This window comes from Pelodiscus sinensis, chromosome 1, assembly GCF_049634645.1.
Source record: "Pelodiscus sinensis isolate JC-2024 chromosome 1, ASM4963464v1, whole genome shotgun sequence".
NCBI classification, from domain to species: domain Eukaryota; kingdom Metazoa; phylum Chordata; order Testudines; family Trionychidae; genus Pelodiscus; species Pelodiscus sinensis.
Window position 1 is genome coordinate 102,119,553 of NC_134711.1, and position 17,152 is coordinate 102,136,704.

Consider the following 17,152-nt stretch of genomic DNA (forward strand, 5'->3'; position numbering starts at 1 on the left):
TTGGGAGGTCACGTTCCCCTCCTACCTCCCCCCCCCCCAAGACCGGAAGGTGACATTGGGGGGACGAAGCGGCTCAGCCGGGGGCGGCGTCATGCTCGGGTCGCTGGGCCGCGCCGGGGGCTGCCTGGTTCGGGTCCTGCGCGCCACAGACGTGAGAGGAGCGGCCGGGCGCCGGCAGTGAGTGGGGGCGGGGCGGGGCGGGGCGGGGGCGCTGGGAGGGGCCGTGGGGCGGCGCGCGCGCTGACGGCTCCTGTGTTCGCCCCTTGCAGCGCGGGCGGCGAGGTGCACATCGAGCCGCGCTATCGGCAGTTCCCGACGCTCACGCGCCGGCAGGTGGTGGTAGGCGAGCTCCTCAGCGGCTTCGCCTGGTTCTGGATCCTCTGGCACTTCTGGCACGACCCGGACGCGGTGCTGGTGAGGCGGGGCGGGCGGCACGCGGCGGGTGGCCAAGGTTTCTAGTTCAGAACCGAGGGGCGGGTGCCTTAGCCCCGGCCCCAGGAGCCCTCAGCGGGGCTATTCGCCTGCCAGCTGCGTGTCTCGTTGCGTCACTCCGCCACCCCTGCCGAGCGATGGTCAATGGCAAGTCATTGACTAATCCAGGACTCGATGCATTTTGCATCCAGCCGTCCATAGGGCGCCTCCGCCTTGGAAGTGTAGCAACAGCCCTAAGGGCTATCGCTGCACTTCAAAGGCGAAAGCCCCGTGTGGCTGACCCCAGCCTGAGGCTCCTCACGGCGTTTCAAAGTGGCGGTGCCACACAGCGCCTGGGGACAGTGTGGGCGTCCGTAACTGATCCCGGGCTCCATGCAGCACTGCCACTTTGAAATGCTGTGTGCATCTTGGGGAGACCATAGCTGGCCCCAGGCTGCATGTGGTGCTGCCACTTTGAAGTACTCTTCCCTCCCCCCCCCCCCACTCCCTCTTTCTGTTAGAAGCAGCAAGGGGGGGAAGCAACAGTAATTCCTCGTTTAACACTATAGATATGTTTCAGAAAATGATCGTGTTAAGTGAAAACGTGTTATGCGGGGTCAGTTTTCCCACTGAAAATAATGGAAAAGGTGGGGGTTGTGTTTCAAGCGGTGGTGGCTGTTGGGACCAGGACATAAGGTTAGGGGGAAAAGGGGACTGGGTTACAGTAGGGAGGGAGGTGTTTGGCTCTGGGAAAGGGAAGGGGAGGAGGATTGGGTTGGGAGTATGCCTCTGTGACAGGTCTGCCGGGACCTGCAGTGTGTCCAGCGAGGGGGGATTGCCAGGGAACAGCACAGCGAGTGGCAAACCCTATGCTGCTTTGCAGGGAGGTGGGGGAAGCCCCTTGTAGCCACTGGTGATGGGCCAGCTGGGGAAACCCAGCCACCAGCCTGCAAGTGGGGGCGGAGGAGAGGGGACAAGGCATCTGGCGAGGGGGAGTCAGTGGGGAACAGCACGGCGAGCGGCAAACCCTCTGTCGCTTTGCAGGGAGGCAGGCGTAGCCCTGCGCAGCCACCAGCAATGGGCCGGCTGGGGAAATCGTGTTATTCCGGGGACGGTCGTTTAATTCAAAAAAGGTTCCCTAAAAAAAAATCATGCTATCGCGAAAACGTGTTAAGCGAGCATGTGTTAAATGTGGAATTACTGTAGTTGACTAGTCCTTCACATGTGTACTCCTGACCTCATTGTAGAGAGATGACAACATGAGAGATCCCTTGTAATAAGGGAGTATGGAAAACCATAAGTAGCATGGAGGAGGCCCAAAGGGGGACCCCACTGTGCTAGGCATGGTGCAAATGCAGAACAAAAACAATCGCTGCTCATGGGTGGGCTTGACTGTCCAATAAGGAGGGATTAGGGGTGCCTAGAAAATCATAGGAACAGCCTGTACAGTCACAAAGCCTGAATTAAGCACCTTTGCCCCCAGAACAATGAATAGGCAACTGTCTGCAAAAGCAAACATGCTAAGTTGTTTGAGGGTATGTTTACATGGGAGGAGTGAGAGGGTGCACTGCAGCAATTTGATCCATTGGGGGTCACTTTAGTCTAATGAAGACACTCTAAATCAACCAGATTGCTCTCCTGTCAACTTACCTTTTGCCTCTCGTTTGGTGGAGTACACACTGCAATTAGTCAACCTGAGCTCTGTTTACTCCAGCTACGTGAGTTGTATAACTTAGGCTGGCTTAACCCCATAGTGTGGATGAGGTCTAAATTAGCCAATGGAAGCTGCTAGCTTGTGTGGAGAGTAGTATGTTAAGTCCCACCCCTTACATAGGTTCCAGACTGATCTTGCTGTAGGGAAGAATCTATGGGTACGTCTAGACTATGTGCTTCTGGCGACCGAGGAATGTAGATTAGGCTACAGGACATAGTAAAATGAAGCGGCGATTTAAATAATCGCCGCTTCATTTAAATTTACATGGCTGCCGCGCTGAGCCGACAAACAGCTGATCAGCTGTTTGTCGGCTCAGCGCGGCAGCCATGTAAATTTAAATGAAGCGGCGATTATTTAAATCGCCGCTTCATTTGACTATGTCCGGTAGCCTAATCTTCATGCCTCGGTCGCCAGAGGCATGTAGTCTAGACGTACCCTCTATGTGCTTAGTGATCCATGAATGGGAACCTCTTCTGGAGTCTAGGGACTTAAGTGACTAACCTGCTTCTTGTGGGTGTGAGTGATGCATCTGCCTCACTCCACACAAGATGATGCAAAAGAGGAGGTAGCAGCCCTAGTTATTGAAACCAGTGGTTAGAGTACTCTTTTGGGATGTGGCAGACCCAGCTTGAAGCTATGCCATTGTGGTTAAATAACGATATATTCATGGTCCTGGATTCGAAGGTTGAAAAGGTCCAGTATGATCATCTAGTCAGACTTCCTGTATAGGGATGTAATAGTGTAATCGATTAACCAATTAACTGATAAGCAAAAGCTTATGAATTAATGCTGTAGATTATACACATTCCCCCTCCCCTAGCCAGTCAATTTTTTAGCAGGCTGGCCAGCAGCCTGGCTCAGTCCTGCTTGCGCAGGGTCTGGGACCTACCCCTACTGCAGCTCTGCAATTGAAGTGTATTAGGAGCCAGGCAGTCATGTAGCCAGGCTCAGTTCCAACTCATGCCGAGTCCAGGAGCTCAGATGCCGACCCCACCATATCCCAGGTGATTGTTCTAAAAGGGGAGGTATGCATTACCACCTTCAGTTCTTCTTCCTCCATCCAGGAATTTGGTACCCTTCATGGTCTGCTAGATTGGGTCCGGCATGTGACATGTTTGTATGCCTATCTTACCCTGGATTGTGAATCACTGTGGGAGATAGGTGTCCAGACTCCTAGCACAAGGCAGCAGTGGACTGCCCAGAGGCAGAAAACTTTTAACCTGAAAACTTAGGTGGCAAGCAAGGTGACCACAGGGTTTGGCAGCAGTTTTGTGGATTACAGTGGTGCCAAAAACTGGAATTTAGGTGCCTAAATATCTAATAATCTGTGGATCCCACTTTCATAACCTAAGAAAAGGCAGTTTAAGCCTCAGTACAATGTCTTTCTCCTGAAATGGCCTCATCCATGCTGCATGACCTTTCTCACTGTACACATAAGGTCACGCCATATAGAATTTTGCTTTTCAAGATAGTCTTCCACCCAGCATGACACACACACACACCATGGCTACATCTACACTGGCCCCTTTTCCGGAAGGGGCATGTTAATTTCAGCTATCGTAATAGGGAAATCCGCGGGGGATTTAAATATCCCCCCGCGGCATTTAAATAAAAATGTCCGCCGCTTTTTTCCGGCTTTTCTAAAAGCCGGAAAAGAGCGTCTACACTGGCCCCGATCCTCCGGAAAAAGCGCCCTTTTCCGGAGGATCTTATTCCTACTTCAAAGTAGGAATAAGATCCTCCGGAAAAGGGCGCTTTTTCCGGAGGATCGGGGCCAGTGTAGACGCTCTTTTCCGGCTTTTAGAAAAGCCGGAAAAAAGCGGCGGACATTTTTATTTAAATGCCGCGGGGGGATATTTAAATCCCCCGCGGATTTCCCTATTACGATAGCTGAAATTAACATGTCCCTTCCGGAAAAGGGGCCAGTGTAGACGTAGCCCGTGTGTGTGTGTGTGTGAGGTCACATTGTAGAGGGGATGACATTTTGTAGAGCACCATTTTGTAGTTTGGGAGCTGCTCTAGAAAATGAAATGTTCACTAACTATTACTTGAATGTTTTTTGTTTGCTCCAAGGGTCACTTTCCTTACCCAGATGCCTCAAAATGGACAGATGAGGAATTGGGGATCCCTCCTGATGAAGAATAGATATATAGCTCCAGCTACCAATGTGTAGGTTCCCTTGAAACTTTCCTTTTTTAGACAGTTTTTAGAATGAATGGAATGTGTCTTAATGTCCAACTTCAAATCCCTGAATTGACATAAATATACAGTGAACACTGAAGAGAATTCCCCCATAGCACAGTTGATAAGTTCTGTGAAAAGGGATATCTACCAGTAAGATTTATTGGCAGACTTCAGAGCCCCTTGCCTCTGTTAATGTACACGTTCAGTCTCTAATCTGGACTTCCCTACTCTGGCAACACCTTGGCTGGCATCATTGGTGACCCCATGCATGCTCCAGGGTTGGAGCATTTATGGAGGAAAAAATGGTGGGCTGGGACCAGGAGTGTAGCCAGACTAGAGAATAGCGGAGCCCCAGTGGGTTGGGTGCTGGGAGAATGGAGCACTGGCAGGCCAGGAATTGGCAGTGGAGACACGGTGCTTTGGAGGCCAGAAACAGCAGGCCAGAATTGACCTCAAGTCTGGCAAATTCCCTGGTTAAGGACTGGTCAAGTCCCAACAAGGCCAGACCAGATAGTTTCAACCTGTACTGATTCACAGAATGGAGCAGGTTTTTTTTCCCCTGATTTTTCCCCCCCTAGCTTTGCTGGTTGCATTGATCCCTAATGACTGGGACTTAAGTCATCTTAGAGTGTGCTGAGACTCTTGCTTGAGGACATGGTGCTTTACTGGACAGAAGTACTGTTTTAAATTCCCTGCCAATTTGCTTATCCTGCCACTAAGTCATGTAGTAGTTTTTTGATAGCCATTATCTACTTCATGTGGTGGGATAAACTTTGATTGTTCTGCCATTGTTCACCATGTTTTTTTAATAAGTTCAAGAATAAACTAAAGCTTTTTGCATTGATTTCTCCATTTTTATAACTTTCCTGATGCCGTGCCTTACTATACCTTTCCTGGTTCTCCAGCTGGAACAACAGGTAGCCACCAATTTTGGATTCATGCCAATGCAGTAGAGCTGAAAGGCTCTAGATCCCATTTCTAATGTACATAGGCCCCCAAAAATTAGTTTAATCCTAACAGAACTGTGCTCCAAAGTTTAGTTGAATTCCTTTTCGGGATTTGTCTGGGATGTAAGCTGACATCTGTTAAATCTCTGCGTGGGCACTTGATTGCTGACTATACTAATGCTAGGAACTACTGATCAATTGAAAGATATCCCTTTTAAAAGTATAATTGAGATATTTATTTCCACACACCTCTTAAACCAACTCAGTTTCTTTCCCTTCTACATCAAGTATCAGGAAGGTGAAAGTATTTGCTGTCAAGCCCTTGTTTCCATTAAGACTGGATGAAAGACATACTTATTTCATTTGCAGTGGGATTTCAAATTATTGCATTTAAAGAGGTCTTTAAAAACAAACTACTAATGTAGATGCTTTTTGCACTAGAAAGTTATAGGTTCCTGCCAAAGGTGGCTTAAGAGGATGGTTTGGATTTTATTGTCCAAGGCTTGCACTGATATAGGAAGGGACTCTGACAAACTGAGTGTTCCTTAATGTTCTTTCCATCTGTCATTTGCAGGTCCTGTGGTGGGATCTCTGAAGAAGTTGAGGCTTTGGCTCTTGCATTATTGTGTTTTGGTAAAACCACACTGTAAATAAAAATCTCAAAAGTTACAAGCTCATGCTTTAAGATTCTTTTGTAAACTAAATCACTGTACCATGGAAGCTTTTTGCTAAATAATCATCCCTGTATGGGGAGAAGAAAGAGCAGTTGATTAAGGTCTCTTCTATATACTTTCCTGCCAAACATGCTCATACAGGTGCTTCACAAGTTTACTTTCAGTTGGTCTGTGCTACACTAATGACTTGTGGTGGCAGCTGAATAGGTGATGAATACTATTCAGCAGCAAGTGTAATGACTGACAAAACCATGTTCAGAAAGTGACTTCATGTAGGGGAGACAAAGCTTTTAATATTAGTAATCTAATTAGGAAAGTTGCAAGGGGAGGGAAGGGGAATCTGAAGTAAAAAACAGCCAATCAGATTTCAATACTAGTAGTAATTATAATTCCAAAATGGACTGTGCTGAAGTTAATCTAAAACCAGCACCTAATGAATATTTTAAAATAGGAGAAGCTTTTCACGATAAGTGAGCTATTTAAACAATAAAAAAATTCTGACAATTAGAAAAATGCAAAGCAAGCTTATAGCAATTTTCTGCTGCAGGCAAGAGGGGATGTTACCCCTCTCACACAGAATAAGTCTTAACTGAAACTGGGCACTACCCTAGACAATGTGAGACCAAGATTCAATTTCCTGCTTCACTAGTCTTCCAGTGTGACCTTGATAAAATCATTTAGCCTCTGTGTGCCTCATTTCCCTAGCTTTAACATGTTAATACTTCACTACCACCCAGTGGTGGTCTGAGGATAAAGATGAAGCACTTTGAGATACATCAATGAAAAGCACTTATGTAAAAACAAGCTAATATGTTCTTAATCCTTGATTTTGCTTTCCTCAAAGCCAGTATGGAGAGTCTAACCTAAGCTTCTTGGAGCAAGGACAAAAATTTGCTCTAGCAGAGGTCAATAAACAGGAGGGAGAAACAGCCCCTTGGCCCAAGGTAAAGTTGGGTTCTTCTAACTCCCACTCTTGTGAGCTAATTATCAAATTTAAGTATTATACAATATCCAGAATAACATCATGAGCATTTATAGGTAAAACCTACTTCATCAAATGAATAGTAATGGAAATAACAGAATCCAAGATTTTTATTTATAAATAGAAATTGGCTCCTGCCTTTAACATATGCAAAAGCTATGAATTGGATTCAGCCAGCCCACTTAATTATCATGGGTCCTACAATTGTCAGGTATTTCTTCTACTACTATATACACACAAACATCTTGGTTTCTGCTATTTCCACTCCAATTCATCTGATAAAGTGGGTTTTACCCATAAAAGCTCATGATGCATTTTTGTTAGTCTCAAAGATGCCACAGGACTACTTGTTTTTAAAGTTACAGACTAACACGGCTACCCCTCTGAGACTTTACAATATTCAAGCTACTCTTTGTTAAAGCGCTAATGGAAAGATGTCTTGGGGATTGCACCATTAAAAATAAATGTCATCTCAGATGGTTCTCCATGCAGTCAATCTTTATTATAGCAGTAATCTCATATTCACATCAAGTACATAGAACTTTTTGCCTTTTATATAATACAGAGTTCTTAAATAACTTTACACAGAAATAGGTTTCTTCAATCAATTTTAGCTATCAAATTTTTAATGTTTTCTTTAAGTCTCCATGCTCTCTAACCAAACTGGACAATATTTCCCATTGTACAAATTTACATGAGAAAAAACTTCAAAGTACAAATGGAAGGACTAAAAGGAAGGGGTAACAAAAGTAGAGAGGAAGGAAACAAGAAAAATAATTTGTAGTAGCAATTACTGTGGGCATTTGGGAAAGGAAAGAAAGTGAGTTGTCATGGTCTATAACATAAAACTGAAAATAAACATTTTCTTATGAATTAAAAAATAAATACAAGTTTTAAAACAATTACTCCATTGTAGTTTTTAAAAGCAGCTATAGAGATCTACTAACAGTTGTTTTTTTAACTAACTAGATTGGACCTTCTACTGTGAAGACTCAGACCCTCACAAAACTTCTGGTGGTAAAAATACAGCTTAAAGGAATGTTGTGTGTGTCAGCACAGAGTTCAAACTGGGATGTACATTTCATTGCACTAAGTTTAAAAAATAAAAAAGATTTCCTTTTCCTACTTTGTATTCTGTTGCTCATAAGGTATTATCGGGCAACATCTTTAATTTTTTTTAAAAAGCCACCTCCCCTTACTTTTCCTTCTGGGGTCCAACAACTGAGTGCTATGCTTTCATGAACTTTAAAGAAACATTGGTTTTGAGTCCTTTGTGGAGAAAAGACTGTGCACCTTTTCTAACCTAGGGAAAGCAGCATGATGGTGAGTGAGGAAGTGACAGGCTGTGCAACTACTGCATAAATGATTATCTATTCCTTTAAAACAAGGTGGAATAACAGGACAAAACAGGGGCCAGCCTGCATGTTTGTTTTGACAAAAGGACTACAGAGCTCTCAAGCAGGAAGTTACCAGTCATCTTTCTAGTTGCTTAGGGAAAAAGTCCTCTGCTCAGCACTGGGACGCATAGCCAGAGCAGGTTCCAGTCATTTGCTGAGGAAGGAATCTTTGGGCTCAGCAAGGCTAATTCAATGGCTGGAGTAGACTCTGTACCCCTCCTCCCCCCATGAAAAAGATTGCCAGGACCCCCTGCCAGTGCTTCATCCTCAAGGGATGTTCATAGCCCACCTTTCCCGGTGAAGCATAACAGACTAGCACTAGTTCCAAAGAAATCTCCAGAGATGCAAAACTTGGGCAGGATTTATCTTGTTAGTCTGACCCAAATGAGATTTTTAATGGCATGATTTAGATAAGCATGTATTAAATCATGGTAACAGATAAGACATGCAGGTTGGCCACTGCCAGGTTTCAATCATTTGGAGGGGGGGGGGGAGAAGAAAGAAAAAAACAAGGCTCAGGAAGGAATGATGTGCATGTTTGTTTTTAAACAGTTCACAGCTTTGAATAAAAAGCACATTTATTGCACTTACATTTTATTTTAGACAAAGAATTAAATTATGCCCACCCTCCCCACTAGCTCAAAAATATTTACCACCTGTGTTTGGTCCATTTTGTCCCTGTCCCCCCAATATCTGTGCCCAGATAGGGTTCATTGCTTCTCATGTCTTAATATTGTACTTAACTCTGAAGCACACAAAACAAATATATTGTGTTCCAACAAGGTGAGCACACAAATGCAATGGTATCTGTCAAAAACAAACGAACCATTATTTAAAACTCAAGCAACAATGGTACATAGTTCTTGGCTTCGTGTCTTACTAATTGAAAAGTAAATGTTAATACAGATGAATTCTAAACTACAATTGCTGCAGACAGAAAGACTATATAGTGCATGTAGGCTGTTACGTCATCTGGATGGGTTGAACATACTGTTGCTATGATATTAAAACAAATGCCTAGGCAGTTTAAATTTTCCCAAACATTCCACCAGCTCTCATTCCTTCACAAAATAGGAAAATAGCTGTGTTTTTCCTAAAAGTAGGGAGGATATTAGAGTATTTTCAGTGCATGGGTTGGAGGAGGGAGAAAAATTCCAGATATAGCCTGGAATTTAAGTAAAACATTTACAAACATTACAGCCTGTTTTATAAAAGGAACTAAAAAGGGATTAAAAGAAGTGTAATGTTCTAGATTAATTGTGTATTTAATTGAACTGATTTATATAAAAGAATTATGTCCAAAGTCTTCCACCAAGAACAAAGGCAGGGAAAAGACTTGAAAAAAACATTAAGAACAAAAACATTCTCTTTTCCTTAAGGATAGACGGATGAATTATGACACTAGTATTTAAGGTACTGCCAGGAGTGAAGATAAGTTTGAAATATGAATACATCAAATTGAAACATATCTTTTGCCCCTCAACTGACAATACACTCGTCTCCCAAGGTAAGCATGTAACAATATAACATATGATCATTAAACAGTGGCTAGGATTGTGGAGGTTTAGCAGTGTATCAATATGAGGCCTGAGAAAGAACTAAACAAACCTGTTGATATTTCATTAAACAACATAACCCCTGGATCATGATGTATTAACTGCATGCCATGATGTACATGCAATATGCCGCTATGGTTACTGACAGCCTAGTAGTCTAGAGCTCACTTTTCATACAGTTCTCCAGATATTTTGACTTTATGTCTCCAAGAACTTTATATTAAGTTTCCCTAACAAGATGCTAGATTTTTGGAGGGGTCAAAAAGGCTTTATTTTTTTTTATGCAGCTCATTTTGTTTTCTGTAGAGTAGCTTCAAGTTTCTCAGAAATGCATATGTCTCGTTTGAACTTTATTTTGGATACAAACACCAGATATTTCTGTAAATTCTCCCTGCCACTACCTTACATATAGCTTTTGCTTACATTTACAAAATCCAGAACTTAACTTTTGAGAAAGGTCTATCTATATTTGCATTTAACTATGAAGACACTGCATTGGAATTAAACCAAAGCCACAAAGCACCTATTTTTATTTATACGGTTGTAAGTCATAAAGGCACAAGATCATTTGGCAAATTGCAAAGGTAACTTTTGGAAAGCCTCATGTATACCATTTAAGAGAGTTTCTGGATAGCTTTTCTATATGTGCATATATTAGCTTTCACTTCCTCAGTCTGTTCACAGCAACATCCCCAACCTGCTATTTTTTTTAAAAAATTGACCCTTCAACCCATACACACAACTATTACTATTCACTGCTCTCATAGTGCTGGCTGACTAGTTTCTATATCAGCATCTTTAAAATCTAAAGCAAACAAATGTCAACTGTCGGCACCTGGTTTTGATGTACTTATTTACCAGATAAGATCTAATAAAGCGGCCAATAAAGGGTGTGTGTGTGTGTGTCTTAAAATAAGCTGACTTAGTAAACCTGTATCACTAGCAAAGCTGTAGTAAGTGGAACAAGTTTATATTTTTGATAAACTAGTATCTACATATAAAAAAAAAACTACTGAGACACAAAACATCCAGTATCTTCAAAGTGATGTCATGACTGTTCATTTATGCAACTTGGTTTTATCTGAATCTTTAATGTACCTAAATGGTTAGACTATCATATTTCACCCTGGTGACATTGTTTCAGTGGACGGAAAGATACTTGTCTACAGTACTCTGAATAGTTTGTGCTACACATGCTGCACTCACAGTCAAGAAGGGAATATACAATAAAAACCTGTAGGCTGGAAAGGGGTGAAATGTTTGCACACTCTTAATTCAGCCCTCCACTATATAGATAACTTCAAGAATTACTGATGCTTCAACTGACATTAGATCATGTCTGTAGGGCATGGTCTTTGTCTTTAAAGTGTTCAATAAAGCATGGTGTATACTGACAGCACAATGCAACTATAGAGACAATTCTTCAATAGGTTTTTACCACTGGACATTTCCATAAAGATGTGAACTTTAACAGTTCATACTTCTGTTTATTCACATGTCACAGTAGGCCAAATGCTGTCCATTAAAGAGCACATATAGCTCCAACTGACTTAAGCAGAAGCCCCAAATGTATGATGGCAGAATTTGACCCAAAATAATTTGTATTACCAATAACTGCTTAAGAATTCAAATTATGAGAATGGATGATTTCACATAAGGAATAAAAGCAAGCAGGAACTGATTAACTCAGTGACCTGCAAATGTGTGTGGGGTTTTGTTGTTGTTTTTTATCATTGTTTTTAAAAGAGTGTTGTTTTTAAAAGAGTGGCAGGACTATACTGAACATAGGGACATTCAGGTGCTGTTACCTTAAAAATAATCAGGTCCCTACACTCACACCATTTGACTTCAGAGCCCCCATTATGCCCCAGACATTATATTGTAGGGAAGAATCCTGCTTTGACAGAGAAATTGGACTAGATGATAAGACAGGTATTTTCCAATTTCTGTATATGGGAGAAGTGGGGGTGTTTCACAGCTAATGTACTCCACCAGAGCACAGAGTTGGACTACAGGTACTCAAGTGGTAGTTTTGAAAAAGCTTTTTAGCTGCTCAGGTATGTTGGAGTTTAAAGCAGTATAAATGCCTAGATAATATTATATCCCAACAGATAAAAAATATTTAATACAATTTTCAAACTTGACATGTGGGTTTATGCCTTGCTACACTGAGCTGGGGTGTTACTGATGAGCTGAAACTGTATGGTGTAAAGATAGAACCTGAAATTATTTATTTATTTTTAAATAGTTCATTATATTCTTCACCCCATTGCTAGCTAAGGGCTTTCAATATGTGTCCCTGCTACTGTCTTGCTATTTACCAAACACCTTCAAGGCACCTTTAAAACTGATCCCATTTTCATGCAAAACATCCTTAGTAATTTCTGAAGGAAAAGAAATATATGAAAACAATTATTTATCAACTAACATTTCCCAAAGTCTTGCATGAGGATTAAGGTGGTCTTTGTATAGATAGAAAGATGGACATAAACATAAAATATTACAGTTACTTTAAGAGAAACAAACAAACTTGGAAGGTAACAGAAATGAAACCTGACAGACTTTAACTAACCAACAATGTACATGTTTTTCAGGGGATGAGAGAGATAAAAAAACATATTTATAAAGTGCTTTGCATGGACAAGGATAGTGATTTTTCTTGTGCTTTTCCTATGGGCTCAAGAAGCATATTGTTGAATAATGGGTAATGAAGCATTACAAAATAAATTAATTTAAAACAAGGATAAAAATAATTCCTTACTGTTATATTTTAACAAATACTTTTCTGCCAACATGAAAATATAGAGGGAAATTAGGATTTTTATCCAATATGTTGAAATGATCATTCTTAACCTTGCAATACACACTTACTTTGGCTATAGCTTCCCTTAAAAGCATATATAATTTTCAGTGTGCCCTACATTTACAAGCTTCATGACAGACCATAAAAAAGCTAGAAGGATGACAGGAAAACATCGATACAATAGTGAATTCACTTCCTTGGAATTAAATTCTCAACTGTTACTGACAACTTGGTTCCTAGCTTTCTTCTACCTTGGTCCGTCAATTGCCTTGGATAGTGCTGTATTCTACCATTACACTAACAGGGTGCATCGTGATTTCACCTGACTGTGCACTACTGATCACTTACTTGCTTCTCCACCCTGGAAAGTCGATACTACTCCAGATTATTTTAATTCCTACCCATCCATGTCAAGAAGGAAGAAACCTAATAGTATCTGAAGACCCACAGCAGAGAAGAAAAAAGTTGTGCTTGTTTCTCTGTTAAAATGCATCCTGTACACAAAATCAATTGTATTCATGTAGCAATATGAATTGCTTCATCATCATAGTAACTTCCTGTCACTCTCTATTGCTGTCCAGCTAATGTTTGTGGAATTAATATGAATACACAGTATTCCAATTATAATTCTCATTTCAGATTAATCAGGACCCCTTAAACTCCATAAATATGAATTGACAAACATAACAGACTACCTGAAAAGCTGTAGAAATACATGGTTTTAAAAGCATGTTCTGCAAGAGATATGTATTCTTTCCTAAATCCAGGGGCACCCTTCTGTACACATGAAAGATCCCTACCTCACCTACTGAGACAGGAGCAATGTGTTCAACCAAAGCCGTGTGCATTTGTACACATTTAACTCCTTCAAATGCATTTTATGATTTTATTAATCAAAGAAAAGCACTGCCAATTTGTGTCATACATCAATTCTCCTGCCTCCTGTAGAGTGATATAGGGTAGATATTAAGCAAACTCTGAAGAGTCTTATGTGAGTTTGAATGTTTCTACTATGGTCTTACTTGCCTCTTTACAAATAATTTACATTTCATATCACATATTGGAGATATTCTGCAAATGGATCACATCACAAAATATTCTAGTAGAGGTAAACAATGTGCTCAACTTTATGAATTTTAATTCTGACCTGGTAACTTGTCAAAAAGCTACCAAGCATTAGAGAAGTGAGTATGGAGGCCAGATTAAAAAGAGAAATTAATGCAGATACTGTCACCTTTATCCTAGTTGCAAACAGTGGAAAAGGGAAAAATGGAGGGATAGGAACAAGAGAGTCAAACAGAGAGAACCGGTGAGAGGAGAAAAGGTCAGCGTGGATCCAGCAAGTACCGTTTTTTGTAGTAGTAGTTTTGTTTTTTAAATCAAACACCTTGCCATTAGGACAAGATGCTCCACATTTACACACACGCTTAATAGAGAACACTGAGTTAACAGGATAAAAATCCTTTTAAAAAAGCTCTCTAAGTACCAAAACACAATTTGCAGAATGTCTAATTCTAGGGGGAGGGGTTAATTCAATTCAACCTGAGAACATTTTTTTCTTGTTTATGAAAACCTTATGCATTGGTAAGGTATCTGGCATTGAACTGCACCTTCATTTAAAATAAAACTTTTAAAATAGGTACATACACCATTCATAGTCTGTATTAGCAGTTTACAGACTACAGATGCCATTGTCGCATCTATGAAAAATACACTGCACAGATGATACAAAGAAAATTTGAGAACTTGCTACATTTTTTTTTCATTGACTTTAGTTTGTTGCTGGACCAACGAGAGGAGCTACCCAACCCTTCTGAAAGATGCCCTTTCTCAGCACACCAGAAAGCACTGGGAACAAGAAAAGGCTAGTTTTTTGGATAGCTGAAAAGTAAACTTGAAAAATGTTGCAGCATCCCCTTTTCCTTCAGGTTAATCTCTCATCCTGCAAGGTATCTAATTTGACCAGGATAAAAGTTAGTGATGTAGATCGATTAAAATATTTGACATCTGCATTTAAATGAAAAGGGGATACTGCATTTTGTCCCATAAATCAGTAAGCATGCCAGGAAAATATAAATCAGAACAGAAGATGATTCTTTTGATTAGCACTCTCATCAGATGTTCAGCCTCTGATGATTCGTTGTTAGAGGGAGAAAGCCAACTGGCAGACCATCCAAAGCAAGTCTCCTAAGCTGCAGCAGCAGTTCCATCCCCTTATGCCTGAGCACCAAAGTCAAAACACATGTGCCCTCTCCTCTCTCCTGGGAATGATGCCAACGGTACAGGCAGCCACTGCGGGTCTCCGTGGTGTTTTGTGTTGAAGGAGAAACACTGGCAGCAGAGAATTCTGGTTCCTAAAAAGATTATTTCCCCCCCTAGTGTTGGACCAGCAGTTCCATTCTGCTCCACTCTAAGCTAACAGATATCTTTTCCTAAATTGCTTTAGGTTTTGAGGAGCAGAATAGAGTTTTGATGTTAAGAAACTGTAGGAACACAAGACTTAAATAATAGTGTGGGTGCTGCCATGACGCTGTGGCTACTTGAACGCTGCAAATTCTCCTGTAGAGGGAGGAGAAGAGGGAGGAGAAGAGCTTGGTTTAAAAAGGTGATCACAATTATTCGCTGGACAGAGATTTCTGCAGTCTATGCAACGCAAGGCTGAATATGTCAGATGTTAATAAACGCAACAGTTAAAATTAAGGACTAGAAAGATCATACTTGTAGTGACAACATCAAGTGCACTCACAGCATATTTTATTTAAGTTAGATTTCTTAAAAGCAAGCCATGCCCATTTTGCTCAAGGCAGAGCTCTGAACATTCACAGGCAGAAATCTTTTTCATCATGAAAAATAAAATGCTGTATTAGAATTTAATTTCTAAACTTCCTACTATCAGTTGCGTACCACTTGCTGAAAAGTGACATATGTTATAATGGCAGTTTGTCAGCCTGTAAACCAGCTTTATCTTGCTTGAAAACTGGTTTAATAATCAAAAGAATTACTGTGTTTATTCATGAACCTTTAAGCATTACACATTAAAGTCCTTTTGATTATTAAAACAATACAATAGCTTATAGATCAATACAGCCATCTATGGGGATGGAACCTGAAATGTAAATTTGTCCATTCACTCCTAAGCCAGAAAGCAGAGTGGTGGAAGTACATTCACTTACCCAGGTTGGGTGCCTAGCCTGGGTCCGAAACAACCCTAGTGACCATTTTACAATTATGTAACAATATTTATTTACAGCGCCTTCTCATGAGGACATCACCAATCACTTCACATATACATCCTGTGTCGTAGATACATATCCCCACATCACAGACAATGAAGACGAGGCACAGAGATTAAGATTGTTGCCCAAGGTCACACAGGACATCTGTAGCAAAGCCTGGAATAGAACCAATGACTCTTGCTTCCAGATTCTGTGCGTTAGCCAAAAGACCTTCCTTTTCTCCCAACGAATAAATTGTACTTTGGATTTTTCCTGGAGGATCTCTAGATGTGCTTAACTAAAAGTCTCCCTATTGGGTTCACACTCTGCTGGTGGAACAAGTTATGCCACTTGCCTGCAAAAGGACACCCATCCTTAGGAATTTTCAGAACTCTTTTCTAAGGCTATGTCTACACTGCATTCCTCTTTCGAGAGAGGAATGCAAATGCAGCCGAGCAAAATTGCAAATGAAGCGTGAATTTGAATTTCCCATGCTTCATTTGCATAAAGGCATCCGGGCGCTTTTTCAAAATACTCTATTTTGAAAGAAAAAACGCAGTCTAGACAGAGTTATTTTGAAAAAAAAAACCAAAAAACCCCTTCTTTCAAAATAGCCCTTAATCCTAAGGTTTAAGGGTTATTTCGAAAGAAGGGCTTTTTTTCTGAAATAACCCTGTCTAGACTGCATTTTTTCTTTTGAAATAGGGTATTTTGAAAAAATGCCCGGACTCCATTATGCAAATGAAGCATAGGAAATTCAAATCTGCGCTTCATTTGCAATTTAGCTCGGCTGCATTTGCATTCCTCTCTCGAAAGAGGAATGCAGTGTAGACATACCCTAAGAGTGGATGATGGGTAAATGCACAGAACAGAGTCTTTGTTCTATTTAGCAAAAGTATTCTGTACACTTAGATTCAAACAAATGCTCCCTAGATATCCTACATTCTGAAAAACAGCTCAAATAGCCTAAAGAAAAATAAGTACGAATATTGTCTTACATGTATACTCTTGAACATGGGGGGGAGAGGGGGAAGAAATATATTCACAAGTAGCATTAAAGAGAATTAATGTTAGTTCAATTCAAAATGAGACAGTCTCCCAAAATGGTAGAGCAGCCTGCTTTACAAAGGAAGGAACCAAAGAGAGCGAATAAAACTCACTATGTGATGAGAAAAAGCACAGAGAGTACTCTTAGGAATAACTTCTGCAGAAGTGCATGTACTGAGATAGTCCATAAGGACACAAGAGCACTTAAGAGAGTCTGAGTTG

At 41.1% G+C, this 17,152-nt stretch overlaps 2 protein-coding genes across 5 annotated transcripts in view; one reads left to right on the forward strand and one right to left on the reverse strand.

The window, feature by feature from the left end:
- The first annotated feature begins 17 nt into the window (after positions 1–17).
- On the forward strand, positions 18–5,928 carry LOC102448845 (NADH dehydrogenase [ubiquinone] 1 beta subcomplex subunit 2, mitochondrial). Its single transcript, XM_075939831.1, has 4 exons — positions 18–177; positions 270–414; positions 4,199–4,294; positions 5,831–5,928. Exons 1-3 carry the CDS (start codon positions 92–94, stop codon positions 4,268–4,270), a joined length of 303 nt encoding a protein of 100 aa, XP_075795946.1. The 5' UTR covers positions 18–91; the 3' UTR covers positions 4,271–4,294; positions 5,831–5,928.
- A 1,459-nt stretch (positions 5,929–7,387) lies between these two features.
- The window catches only part of BRAF (B-Raf proto-oncogene, serine/threonine kinase), a 131,511-nt gene continuing 121,746 nt past the window's right edge, over positions 7,388–17,152 (reverse strand). For all 4 annotated transcript variants that reach the window (XM_075939782.1, XM_075939791.1, XM_075939774.1 and 1 more), the window contains one exon: positions 7,388–15,227. In XM_075939782.1, the coding sequence (XP_075795897.1) occupies positions 15,205–15,227 (23 nt within the window). In that variant the 3' untranslated portion in view covers positions 7,388–15,204. The remainder of the gene's footprint in view (positions 15,228–17,152) is intronic.

Excerpts from the sequence above, each read along its gene's own strand:
- LOC102448845 (XM_075939831.1), top strand. The coding sequence starts at position 92 with ATGCTCGGGTCGCTGGGCCGCGCCGGGGGCTGCCTGGTTCGGGTCCTG. Across the intron at positions 178-269 it reads GGAGCGGCCGGGCGCCGGCA|CGCGGGCGGCGAGGTGCACA; the intron begins GTGAGTGGGGGC and ends CGCCCCTTGCAG. Across the intron at positions 415-4,198 it reads ACGACCCGGACGCGGTGCTG|GGTCACTTTCCTTACCCAGA; the intron begins GTGAGGCGGGGC and ends GTTTGCTCCAAG.